The 12,127-nt window shown below is 40.4% G+C and overlaps 1 protein-coding gene across 1 annotated transcript in view; it reads right to left on the bottom strand.

The window, feature by feature from the left end:
- The window catches only part of ROBO1 (roundabout guidance receptor 1), a 595,330-nt gene that overhangs the window by 48,063 nt on the left and 535,140 nt on the right, over nucleotides 1–12,127 (bottom strand). The window contains exons 11-17 of the mRNA XM_059872698.1: nucleotides 10,156–10,361; nucleotides 8,695–8,776; nucleotides 8,372–8,540; nucleotides 8,107–8,273; nucleotides 4,922–5,043; nucleotides 2,521–2,752; nucleotides 1,159–1,280 (exon numbers count right to left, since the gene is read on the bottom strand). Of these exons, the coding sequence (XP_059728681.1) occupies nucleotides 1,159–1,280; nucleotides 2,521–2,752; nucleotides 4,922–5,043; nucleotides 8,107–8,273; nucleotides 8,372–8,540; nucleotides 8,695–8,776; nucleotides 10,156–10,361 (1,100 nt within the window). The remainder of the gene's footprint in view (nucleotides 1–1,158; nucleotides 1,281–2,520; nucleotides 2,753–4,921; nucleotides 5,044–8,106; nucleotides 8,274–8,371; nucleotides 8,541–8,694; nucleotides 8,777–10,155; nucleotides 10,362–12,127) is intronic.

Here is a 12,127-nt window from a genome sequence, read left to right as displayed (position 1 = left end):
TTGGTAGGTGGGGTATGGGTTATATTCACTTAGAAATGTGAATTTCCTGACTTTTATCATTGTGTCATTGCAACCTTAACATGCCTCTGATGCAGTTTCTTGTTGTGAATAATTCTCAAGGTCTGGCTTTAAATAAAATAACTTCACAAATATTTTTTCCAATTACATTGTATTATATATATGAAACTAGGTCATACACAGATTTTATTTTACCAGTTGACCAGCTTTTGAAAAGGGTTTTATCATTCTAAATTGACCATGAAGCTTATAAATCTCTTCCCTTTCCCATTTTTACTGAGAAGAAAAGAAAATCAGAATGAGTTTTGATGGCTAGGAATATAGGTTTATAGCACTGTGTTTAAACCTAAAAAATAGCCAAGACATTCCCATTTAGAAGATTTTCTCAATAATGTGCATTTGCAGGGGGCTAAAACCAAAGCTCCTGCCCTTCCTTGGTTACAAAACTTACTTGATATCTACATTTAAAACATCTCTAGCTTGCTTAGGAAAAATAAACTTAATTTACTTTGCTATGTAAAATAACACCAAAAAATTTGAAATGCAAATACAATCTGTGTTCATAAATGAATGACAAACAATAAAGATTTTTAATGTACTTTCAATTCGCTAAAAATTAAATAACATAATTAGAACTGTTTGAAAGAAAAGAAAAAATTTCTATGCAGTAATAGATTTATTATCATTCTTTCCTTGAAAGTTTTCCATTTGTTTTAACTACCCAGTTATGCATAATTTACTCAGATCTTAACACTGTTAATTATTATCCCAGAGCTTTTCAACTCATTAAGTCTGTTTATATTTACTACCTTGGCCAGAGTCTTAGAGTCACAAAGTGGTTCTCAAACAGGTATGATGCCCTCTCTCCTTGTGTGTGCTCTTCCCAAGTCTAAATGGAGGCAAGGCAGGAGCAGTTTTAATTAAGAGTATTGACCCTTTGCTTTGATTTATGGAGGCTGTTTTAATTGCCTGACACCACCTAGGCAGAATCCCTAGATTTGGAGTTTGATTCCAAGCAGCGCCTTTCTCTCCCATTTTCTCGGAGTAACCAGAAGATGGAGCCAAGCATCCACGAACAGCCCTTCCCTCACTGCCTGGCCAGGCTCCCTCTGCCAGGGGACCGAGCCGTGCCAGCAGTACCTTGTACTCTTGAACCATCCCGTTCTGGTTGTCCTCAGGGGGTGGCTGCCAGGTGACCACGATTGCTGTCCCGTTCCCATCGTTCTTAGTCACTGAAACACTCTGAGGTGGAGCGCTGGGAGCTGTTTGTTAGGAAAGAAGAATTGAATGGTTAGGTGTCACACCCACAAGTGAGTTTAGGTGGACGATGGTTTCTGGGCTCTACACATGCAATCTTCTCTGCCCCACCCTTCACTGAGGGCAGTTTGTGCCCACAAGATGAAGTGATACAGAAGGAAAATGCATGACCCAACAACCAGGCTCTGAGTTCTGCTGTAGTTTTGCTGTGCAGGCCAGGAAAAGTAACACTCCAAATTGTACTCTCAGATATTACCTGCATGTCACAGTTCTGGGCACTGAGTTGCTCACTGGTTTCAAATCAGCTCACCCAGGATCAACAGTTTTGAAAAATAAATTCTATATAGTCCCCAGTCTAAATCTCAGTTCCTCTAGCATGTTAAAAATAATGAGTAATACAAAACTTAAAAAAATCTGGACATAATGTGTTAGTATTAACATATTTATGATAACAATTTATGTTTTTAATTTGAAATAATCCTTCTAAAAAGTGGATGCTTATCTGATGCTTAGGATGAATGCAGCTATGCACACCTTTTGAACCACGTGCAGCAATAAACTGGAGCTACACAGCATTTCTAATGGGGGAGGAAGATAGAAAGGGAAAGGTTGCACATCCCAGCAGAAGCACCAAAATCCCTATTCAGAGGCACTGGCCACCTTGCATACTTATCATGCCTGTGCAGCAACAAAAGGAAGAGCTTTATGAACCTTGTCTTTTTAGCACATGTATGAGATGGAAATACATAATTTAGTCCACTCTATCTGCTGCCCTCATTCATCTTTCCATTTTGTCTCTCTGATTGATCCACATATAAAAGCCTTCTAAAAACCATGGTTTTCATTCCCCCAGCTACACTGCTTTGATGATTTCTGTGGTGTCTGCTATCTACTCAAGATAGTGATTAGCAAGTGCTTGAATCTGACAGAAGTCACTTGTGACCAGCCCATGAACTCAGCAGGGAGGAGTGCACACACTGCAGGGAAGATAAAAAAGCGCATTTCTCATTGTGTGTTGGAGGGGATTTTTGCACATCCCTCTGCCTCTGTCTCTCATGCCTGGCTCAGAATATTTACTTCTGTGTCACCAAACAATTCACATAATGATCAGTCTCCTCTGCCACAGATTGCTGCTCTCAAACAGCATGCACTTCAAACAAGATCAAATAATGAACATATCAGAGGAAAGCCGGCCAGGCTGCTACTTCAAAATGGAAAGATGAAGACAGTCTAGCTCCTACTTGCCTTCTTCCAGGGTCTTTGCAAATTTCACTTCACTGTCTGCTCCCTGAAACTCATTAAAGAAAGGGCGGGCCTTGATTTCATAGTTTACACCTTTCTTCAGCTCCGGAATGATAACACTGTTTTTGGTGGGAGTCCTCACTTCAAAGATCAGCCACTCTGACTCTCCATAAGATGCTGGTGTAGGCCGGTACAGAATTTTATATCCTTGAATATACTGGGATTGCTGGTCCACCTGGCAAGACAGCAGAACACAGAACACATCCATAAACAGACAGGAACCAGGGTGATGCCCATGACACCGTGCATGGCCCCTGGACTATCCCTCATGCTACTCAAAGCAAACATCACTGCCAAAGCAGATAAAGGCTCCTTGCATTACAGCAAATTACAGGCCTGACTCACAAGTGCATTAATCTCTTTGATGCTGGTAGAACTGTGCTGGTTTCCCTGGATTTAGGCAGGCATTAAAGGGGGATAACGAAGTTGTATAATACGCCCCAGCTCCATGAAATGAACAGTCTCTGCATCCATGGAGCAAAAGAGCTTGGCACAGGTCAGACTGCTGCCCAACTGAATCTGGAGAGCAGGGCTGGACACATGGAGAAAGGGAGATCTGCAGTGCCAAGGCTCAGGGTGATGAATATGGAGACCAAAGAGAGAGCCTGTCATTTTTCCCGAGGTGTAGAAACTTCCCCAAATCCGTGAAATGAGCACTGCTTCCCGGCTGCTCCTTTCTGGGGAAAGCAAATTGAGTGGGTGGCCAGCTGGCACTGTGGCTGTGGCTGGGCTCTGTCAGAGGGCAGAGCTCTCCAAAGACTTCCCCCGTGTTCACTCACTGAGTGGGAGGCCCTCTGCTAGAAGGAAAGGGCCAGGTTGCAAGAGGGAACATAAAACTCAATATGGTAACATGAATGAGACTTGGAAAGGTAAATCAAGCTGATGCTCAGTGGTCCTGAGTGCTGTTCAAACTAAGGCAATTTTATACTAAATGTGTGGAGAAAGAGAACTGAGTGTAATCAAGGGCAGGTCCAATATGTTTGGCTAAAGCTGAAACAGAGAGCTACCTTATACAACTGATCTTCTGTGGAGCACTCACTATCTTTTCAACTGCTGGTTTCAATTTCTGATGAATAAGGAAGTCTAATAACAACCACAATAAAATTTTTAAAGTGCATCAGATTTTCCTGTTTTCAAAAATCTCATACAATGATATAATAAAAGTGTGTGCTTGGAATTTTATTCCAAAGAGCAACACATTTCATTTTTAATAATCACATAAAGAATGCATGTGTTAGCTGAAACTGAGGTAATGCTTATTTTTGAAATTGCAGAGAAGCCACAGGCCACCCAAGAGACTGACAAAAGCTGCTTGTCTGGAAAAGGTTGTTCTGTAAGTAAAGGTCAAACAAAATTTGCTAGGAACCTCAAAGATGTTTTAATGCATTAGTTTAAAACAGGAGATTGCCTGCTGCAGGTGGCCATACTGCAGGTGAGAGTGTAATTACTGTGCAACACAGCAGACATTATTGCAGCATCGAGGAGCCCTGGGTGTAGGTCAGGACTCCTTTGGGCTGTGGCTCTTCTACAAAGTCAAAATGTCTTTTGCTTCTGTTCAAAATACTCTGCTATGGCATGGCAGGAGCTACAGCCCGTGCTGTCCCACACCACCCCTGCCAATATACTGGAATGTTCAGATGGAAGTCCCACAAACACCTCAAAGCTCACTCCTTACGGTTTTATTTTTGTCCATGGTATAATTACATCCCCAACTGTTTCATAATTCTGCATTCCATTTTCAAACTGATCGTTGAGTTACATTCCTCACTCTCTCAGTTCCTCTGCTATGTCCTCCACGTGGCCAACCTTCTGCTTTCCTGCTGCCAGGGCACAATCAATATGGCACTGCCTTTTTTACTTCTTCTCCCTGCACCAGGTGTACTCAGGGCACCACAGGAAAGGAGAGGTTCAGAGCAGGCTATCTGATTTGTGGGTGTTTGTCAGTGTAGGGAGGTAACACTTTCAAACAGAATGATGCAGTGTGTCTCCCTACAGGTGACTGACAGACAGGGAATTGCCCATGTTGTCTCATTAAGGGACTGACACATGTTCTGCTGAAAGCAGTGGAAAGGCTTCAAAAGCTATAACTGAGGAGGTCCTTTAGCTTCCAGAGGAGGACTCTGAAACCCTCACTCCATTGTAAACAGCACTGTCTATGGAGACAAAGATGGAGAAAATGGGTAACATTTAGTGAAAAAGCAAAGCCCAAGTCGCACTTTTCCCAGGGAAAAACATTTACAAGCATACAAACTACTCAGTTTCTTAGAGTGTGACCCCACTGCAGTGGAAGCAGGACATCTCAGCAGCACACGTAACCACCAGCAGGGTACAGGTTTGTACTCACAGTCCAGTGAACTTCGATCGAGGAGGAAGAAAGGATAGTAGGGTTGTGCAGGTGTAGCACCACGTCACCCAGCTCTCTCTGGACCTGCTTGTGATCCACACCTTGACTTGTTGGTGGAACATCTGCAATAATTTAAGATTCCATTCTCACAAGTACACATGATTGTTGAAATAAGTACAGGCAAATACAAATTAGTATGTCAGAAAGTTTATGATGCTATCACTAATGAAGTTGAACCTAAGTACTTCCTAATCATGTCAGAAAAAACTACATGAAGCATTTTCTTGAGCAAATCACCAACGTATAGGTACCAAGTCAAGACACTGCACTTCCTTTGACAGAAGTGTGAGGGAAATGCCGCACAAAAAGACACACCACACTCAAGGACAGCTTTGGTAAATGGCTACAGCAGCATCTTTATTCTTTCCTGCTGGGAAAACATTCTATTGCCCACTGCCAATTCCAAGAGACCAGGAAACCTATAAAGAACAGCAAAAGCAGAGGCTGCATCTTTAGATAAATTCATGACAAACTTACTTGGTGTTACTACAAAATAATGTTAACAACCAGAGAAAAGATAAATTAGTCATGTGGCTGCAGCTTCTCTAATGGCAAGAAGCTTCTGTAAACAGGAGGCAGAGCCCAGTTGAGGGCAATCTGGATTGTCTGATATCTGGTCTCTCTTATAGCTGGAAGGATTATTCATATGCACAAAGGGACAAATTCCTCTCAAAACATGCAATAGTATGACGAAAACACATATTTTATGTATATTGAGCCCTTGGAAAGCAGGTTTAACTGAAATGGAATGACTGTCAGACGTGTAAATTTTACAGGGTAATCACTAAGAAGGTATCTAAAACACGTACTGTGGAAAGCAGAGTAACAGTTTCTGTTCTAGGTTCACATCTCACTCCTTGATCACCTTATTTTAAACAAATACCCTGCTGACTATGGCTAAAATTCTGTGACTGGAAGTTCATGAAAAGTATTTGCAGTGATTACTGCTAAGGTTAATGTGACTAATGTGTAGTCAGTGAGTGACAAATCTGAATTCTTAGCAAGTAACATTGGTAATAACAAAAGAACAAAACCAAAAAATCCTCCACTGAGTCACTGCTATATCCCCACGTAGTATGTTCTGCAAACAGTCCATTATCACAGTATTTCCCTCCTCCCAAAGTTTGAAAGCATCAAAGCTAAAAGCTTCTGTTTGGGAGCATTGCCTAAATATCACCCTGCTCAGAATGTAACAGGAAAGCCAGTGGAATAATTAGTTCTAGCTTTGCTAGTCAGAAGGGATGAGTCATCCACAATATGGATCAAACTATTCCCAGGCTTAGCCATTTGCACATCTGTGCTATAAAATGATGCATGTGCTCTCTTGTTTCGGCTCCAAGCTTCCAAGACAGGGACTGTCAGTGAAAACACCCAGGAATGAGGTTTTTAATGTCTGTAAAGTGTGAAGATGAAGGCTCTAGGGAGGCAGTGCAGAAGGGATGAAGGCACTGAAGGCAGTAACCTACCTTCATCTTGGTTTGTGAAATGAACAAGCAATCAGAACCAGACTGTACCACCCTCATGACAAAAGCCAACTGGAAATTTCTGAGCTTTCTTAGCTAGACCACAACTTAAACAGAAATGAAATTATATTGGCAGAAGAGCAGAACTGGTCTAAAGGACTTGACACTCAACACTTTTGACACATTTCTTAAAATTGGAGAAAATTTTATGTGTTAGTTGTTATTTTCACTGAGGCATTGTGCAGCTCTTGGGTTTTCAGCTCTACTAGGTACCCAGAGAATGGTGAAGCTTTTCTATGTCATTATAAACCATTCAGCTGACTGAACAGAATATTTGCTGTTTCTCAGAATCAGGTCAGTAATCAGTTAGTTTGAGACGGACACAATACTTCTCATCTCCAGAAATGAAACTACCATACATGAAAAACAAGCTTGTGCAGCTCTATTCCCTGATTTCCAGTGAAATCAGGAATCACTGAAAGGTTATTAAATCTCTCCCTGGTAACAGACTTGGGAACCTGTGCAATCCTGATTTTCCATGGGGCTGGGACTCTGCTGTCCATACATATCCACTGAAATTGTCAGCCATCAGGAGAAATGCATAATGCCAAAAGACAGCAATGTGAAACTGGTCACTCCCCAGGGGACATGAGAGAGACTTGCTTTCAGACCAACTACAGAAAACATGAGAAGTCACCAAAGAAAAACACTTTGTTTCCGTTAGAGAACTTCCTTTCAAAAACCAACATGTACTTACTTATACAAACAAAGAAACAAACATACAACACAGACACTCTTAATAAGCCAGAGGGTCAATTTCTCCAGTAAGTAGGAAGATAAGAAAAACAAACAAACAAACAAAATACAATCTCTATCACTTTTTCTATGAAAAAGAGTGTGTCTATTTTTCCTCTTCTTAAGAATCTAAGCTTTTCTACTGGAAAAATGCAGGCTTCAGAGCGGCAATGCATTTTCCCCTGTACATCATTCTAAGTGTCATTTACTGGCTACAGTGAACACAAAGATAGTTTTAATTTTACATAGCTGGACTCAATCCATAGCTGGACTTCAGTCACAGCTGGAGTCAGAGGATGACTTCTTCATTCACTTCTACCCAGACTTTTCTTCTACTTGGCTATCTGTAAGCACTGCTTTCTACCCTATTTTACTTCCAACAGTTGTACTATGGAAACACTTGTAACATACTGCCAAAACCTCTTTACTGGTTCATGATGCCAAATTCCTTCAAATTTTCTCGTTCCTATTGCAGCAGAAATCAACTTAGATTACATGCTGTTTCTCTCCCTGTCTCAGTCTTAAGCCTTATTTGATTCACTGGACATAGTCATAACATTTCCATGGAATTTGTGGATTTGTATGAGAACCCAAAAACACAGGGATTACTTTGGTTGCTAGCAAGAGCTGTTCTGCAAGTTGTAACTACCTTTGGATAAGAGATCCTAGGGTTCCCTTAGTCAATGCAACATGCTGTCAGAGTTTATGTTACAGAGAAATGCAAGTTTAAGCACTGTATTTTACTGTATTTTATTATAGCAAGATAGGTAGACATCCAAAGCTACCATTATTCCTGCATCTGGTATTGCTTAGCCAACTTGTGACAGCTGCTGTGGACACCCAAAATGTTCAGTATCAAAAACTTACCTTGAGTTTTCACTGGATCAGATATTTGGCTTGGGTCGCTCAGCCCATATGCATTAGCTGCTCTCACAAGGAAGAGATAAATTGCATTAGGTTTTAGCCCTTTAACTGCAAAACTCTCAGTTTTCACATTTTCAGCTACAGTTTGCCAGCTGCTCCCTGATGCATGGCTAAAGATAAAATACACAACAGCAGGTTAGCACGTGGTTCTTTAGCAACACATTACACGCAAGCATAGAGACAGCAATATCACTCGAGATTCACATACCTGAAGGCCTCAATTATGTAAGAGGTTGGTGTTGCACCTGAATTCAAATTAGGTTGCCATGACAATGTTACTGTATTTCTGCTGACATCTGTAACCTCAGGCTTTGATGGAGCACTAGGAATCAAGTTTGGGTCAGTGGGTCTTGGTGGCTGCACTGGGACTCCAAACTCTGACAAAAGGAGAGAGAAACGCTGAGTGGGGACAGGAAGCAGCTGTAAGCTAAATGCTGCTCACATCTGCACTGGCAATTTATGACAGAGTCAGATAAGTTCTACATTTCAATTTCTGCTTTTCCTTCATGTATTTGCTCCTCATGGAGTTACCTTGGACCTCTATGAACGCGCTCCACGTCGCTTCGCCACTCGGGGTTGAGGCAATGCAGGTGTAGCGGCCGGTGTCACCCAGCTGAACGGGAGAAGGGAAGAATAAATATTTGAAACAATCAGGCACTCAGTGGGCTAGAAAAGCAATTACAGCTCTCCATGTTCCCCCATGAATATGGATAAAGGTATTAGCCTGCAAAAACTTTGCAGCAGAAACTCCTTCTATTAGAAGTTACGATTTTGACAAAGCAAAAATTCATTTCTGACCAGTCACAAAAGAATCAGAAATGCAGATTCTAATTTAATGTTAACTATTCTGTAATGAGCAAACTGAAGGCCATCTCCTGTAGCATTTATTCCTTACTCTGCAGAGGTCCTAACAACTAAATTGAGAAGGAATTTGGATGACAAGACCTCATGCAACTGTCAACCTTCTACTTAAATAGTGCCCAGGGATTTATCAGGACTGGAGCACTGGAGAACATGTCATCCTTAAAGCAAAGCTTAAATATTGCACAGGGTACATATGGGGCTTCCTGGGTTAGTATAAATTTCACTCTACAGCAGACCCAAGAAAGAATCCCCATATGCTATCCTCATCCAGTTCTCTGTGTTGGATTATTTGTCCATATGTGACTTAATCACATTTCAAAAGTGTTTTCTTTTTTTTTTCCCCCCAAAAAAATGTTATCCTCCTCAGGTCCCAGCCTCAGCAGATGAACTGAACGGAAGTGATCAAAAATCAGAGATTCAAGCTCTAAGCCAGTCTAACTTGTAATTGGCAGCAGGGCAACTCTAGGGAATATGATAAAGTGATGTATTCAGCCTAATCTATAATAATAAAAAAAAATTACTTCATTTTAAACCACAGAAAAGGTAGCAGAGAATATCTAGTATGCTACAACTTCACATTTTAGAACATTTTGAAGTGTGCAATGCATGACCAACAGCAATACTGGCCAGGTACTATAAGCCCTGAGGAAGTCAGGCATTTGTCAGGTTAACCATTTTAAGCTATGTTACACTGATGAGTGAGCATGTTTAAACACTAAAAGCTCTTATGAAAAAGCTGTGTACGTGGCTCTATTACTGAATATGCTAAACAAAGGTTTTCTTTACAAACATTTGAATTAATTAGATCATTTTAATCTATTAGTGCTAAAGCCCAAATAATGTAATGATTTGTCTTACTAAAATACATTACCCTTTATGTTTAAAGTGCCAAATAATTCCCTTAATTAATACCTCTTTAGAGCATTTTTCGTTATGAAAATAATGTGCCCTAGGCAGGTGTTAAGCATAAAGAATGTACTATCTGAAAATATGAAGTATCAAATATTTTAGTACATTTATGCAACCTTTCATTAATTCTAAACATAGGCTTTACTACATCAAAAATGCCTGGAGGTGGAAGCACAAAATGAAACAAGACAAGAAAACCCATTTGCCAGTTCAGGCTACCTTGGCATATCTGATCTGCAGCGCTCCTGTCTCCAGCTGCTTGATGCGAGAGTCTTGGGTGGAAATGAGGATCCCATCCTTTTTCCAGAGGATAGTGGGCATTAAAGTGCCTGTGGCCACACAGCTCAGTACCAGAGTACCATCCACAGCTACAGTCTGATTCACAGGACCCTGCCGAATGACAGGGGGCGGCCGGTCCGCAATCACTGCCAGGAGAAACAACAGGAAAGACATCTCTGCAACTGGAAGCAATTTTCTAATCATCTAAGCAACAGCACTTGCTTGAGGCTTTGAAACAAACTAAAAATAATTAAATAAGTAATTAAAGTTGGAGGCATGCATTATTCAGGGCAGGGTGTATTATAATGATGCACAGCTAGGGATGTTTAAAATGATACACAACACATATTTTCAGAACAGAGAAAGGATTGCATATTACACACTGCTATCCTCCAGGCATTCTCCAAGTCCAATGTCTTTATGAAGTGATAATGGGAAAAGAAAGGACTTCCCAGATTCTTTGGCAAGGCACAGATTTCACCTTCTCCATCTTTCACCACTGCCAGGCCTGTGTAACACAGCTCATACTTCCAGCATTTAAAGACAGAGAAAAAGGAGGTAGGCAAACAGGGGATAACCTCACAAATAGCTACTGCTTAAATAACCATTTTTTATGTGCCACCAGCTCATCTTGAGGCTGTGTTGTAATCATGAGATGCCCAGCAGTAGGGTAAAGCAAACACAAATGGATAGAGAACCATTTTGGAAAGTTCCTAAGGAAAGTTTCTTCTTCTGTGAAATATTTTTCCAGTAGTTTCTGAATTTTATGAGGACTTCAGAGCCACAAAGAAAATCCCACAATCTCATTGCTTATGTCAATTTTAATGCATCTTTCACACAATGGAAATTTAGTGCTATTGATGGGTTATTTAATTATACTGCACAGAAAAATATAAACCAGTCTCAGTATTCACTGAAAAAAGAAATAGTAAGTATTCCATTATTCAGAATAGAGGTAAAAGTTATCCTGTTGTGTTTTGGGGATCTGCTTTAGCCCTAATTTTAAATGTCATAAATCTGTTCAGCAGTGGCATGGGGCTCACGTAACTTAAAAACTGGTTTGGTAGCTGAAATATAAACCTGAAGTTCTGATAATTTGTGAACATTAGATATTTCTAAATTACTTTTCCTAACAACAGACAGGATGTTAGCACTGTTTTCTTTGGGTAAATTCCAACTCCCATAATTTCATTTGCATGTTCAAATGACACTCATTTTTCAACTGTATTATTTATCCTTTAGCTCTTGTCCCAGCCTGTTGCTACGCACTTTAAGGCCATTACAATTCCTTCTCTGCAGAGACAGACAAAATAAGCCTACTTATAATTTGCATTTGACTTTGACAAGTTTGTAAAGAATTTTGCAGTTGGCAAAGGTAAGGAGTTGACTGATCTGTGCTTTATAGGAGAAATCTAATGACACTGAAATTCATGGCTGATTTAAGGCCACTGAAGTTGATGGCAACTCCTCCTACCTTTAAGAAAACCATTCATAAAGTCATTCTAACACCTTTACAAATATTCAGCTTATTCTGCCTTCGCTTTTATAGAAGTACCAAAAACTGTCTCAAGACATTATAAAAAAACACCTACTCATCAGATCAATCCAGAGCATATAGTAAAGAAAATGCATTTAAATTATTATTTCCAAGTTCAGAAGGCATAGGTCATTAGCAGAAAACTGTAAATTTACTTCTCACCCTGCCATGGCCTTCTCCCCGGTGAAAACGTGGAAAAAAGAGGATTAGGAAATGTGGCTTAGAATTTGTGAGGAGCCAGAAGGGATGTAGCCCTATTCCTCCTACGTCAATCCAGGGGGAGAGGGAGATAAATAAACAATTTTATACTACAGGTTCACTGCATGTTTCTAGTACTTTATTATTTCTATGTTTTCTATATGGCAAAGGGCTATT

Source organism: Haemorhous mexicanus, chromosome 2 (genome assembly GCF_027477595.1).
Source record: "Haemorhous mexicanus isolate bHaeMex1 chromosome 2, bHaeMex1.pri, whole genome shotgun sequence".
NCBI classification, from domain to species: Eukaryota; Metazoa; Chordata; class Aves; order Passeriformes; family Fringillidae; genus Haemorhous; species Haemorhous mexicanus.
This window is presented reverse-complemented; position numbering and strand designations above follow the sequence as displayed.